Source organism: Apaloderma vittatum, unplaced genomic scaffold, assembly GCF_000703405.1.
Source record: "Apaloderma vittatum isolate BGI_N311 unplaced genomic scaffold, ASM70340v1 scaffold24332, whole genome shotgun sequence".
NCBI classification, from domain to species: domain Eukaryota; kingdom Metazoa; phylum Chordata; class Aves; order Trogoniformes; family Trogonidae; genus Apaloderma; species Apaloderma vittatum.
This window is the reverse complement of record NW_009705656.1, coordinates 26,790-27,940: the sequence shown is the minus strand read 5'-3', so window position 1 is coordinate 27,940 and position 1,151 is coordinate 26,790. Positions and strand designations below refer to the sequence as shown.

General features: G+C 63.2%; 1 protein-coding gene across 1 annotated transcript in view; it reads right to left on the bottom strand.

The window, feature by feature from the left end:
• Nucleotides 1–8: 8 nt before the first annotated feature.
• Nucleotides 9–1,151, bottom strand: part of LOC104270981 (hemicentin-2-like) — a gene marked incomplete at both ends in the record, with an annotated part of 27,861 nt that continues 26,718 nt past the window's right edge. The window contains 4 exons of the mRNA XM_009865515.1: nucleotides 9–31; nucleotides 254–375; nucleotides 494–650; nucleotides 768–944. Coding sequence (XP_009863817.1) covers nucleotides 9–31; nucleotides 254–375; nucleotides 494–650; nucleotides 768–944 — 479 coding nt within the window. The remainder of the gene's footprint in view (nucleotides 32–253; nucleotides 376–493; nucleotides 651–767; nucleotides 945–1,151) is intronic.

Below are 1,151 nucleotides of genomic sequence, written 5' to 3'. Positions count from 1 at the left end.
TCCGTAAGGTCATCAGCAATGGTGGGGGGCACTGGAGAGGGGAGGGAGGGAGGCGAGCAAGATGTCACAGCAAATGCTAAAGGGGATTCTATGCGTGTGGGCACAGGTACTTCTACTTCCACCCTCACGCCTAGTCCTTGAGAGGGGACCCAACCCTGCAACAGAGGTTGAAGCACACCCACGTTGCACCCGAGAGAGTGACATACTCTGGGAAAGCCACTCTCTGTGAGACCCAGAGCCCCCAGGAGCTCACCATGGATGGACACAAGGAAGCTCTTGCGTGCCTCTCCTGCAGTGTTGGTGGCGACACACTCGAACCAACCTTCATCCCGGGGACTGGGGCTGGTGATGAGCAACGACCCCGAGGGCTGCAAGCTGTGTGGGAGAGCAAGCATCGGGGTCAGCCCTTGTCCCACGGGGAGCAGCAGGAGGGGACAAACCCCACTCAAGGGCAGGACCCTTCAGTGGGTCAGGTGGCCAAGTATGCACCCACCTGTAGGCGCCAGGTGGGAGATGTGGGTTCAGGGGGCGGCCATCCTCCTCCCGCCTCACGTGGGGCTCCGGGGATCCCCCGGCATCACAGCCCAGCACAGCCGGCCGCTGAGCCAGCAGCGTGAGGTTGGAGGGCCCGGAGGCGATGATGGGGGGCACTGTGGAAGGGCACGGCAGCGATGAGCAGAGGACAGCGGCATATCATTGCACTGATGAGGGCAGCCCAGTCCCAGTGGGATGAGTCCATGAGGGACCCATCTGGCTCTTCCACTTACCCAGGACCTGGAGGCCCAGGCCCCGTCGGTCAGAGCCAGCGGGGCTGGAGGCCATGCAGAGGTAATAGCCTGAATCCCGGACCTGAACAGGAGCGATCTGCAGGGAGCCGCCTGGCAGGAGCTGCAGCCTGGGGAGGGAGCATGAGGGAGCCCCAGTGAGGGCTCTGCACGGCTGGGCTGCACAGGGACAGGCAGCGGGGAGGGTGGCAAGTGCTACTGCAGCCATGTGGCACACATCCACCGAGCCAGTGTGGGGACAGAGCACAGCGCTTCGCGTGGGGACAGCGCTGTGTCTGCTCCAGGCACTCCAAAAACCCTTATTGATGGAGACAAGTGGCACCATCGAAGACCCAGCCCCTGCTGCCACCAACCCACAGACCCTCG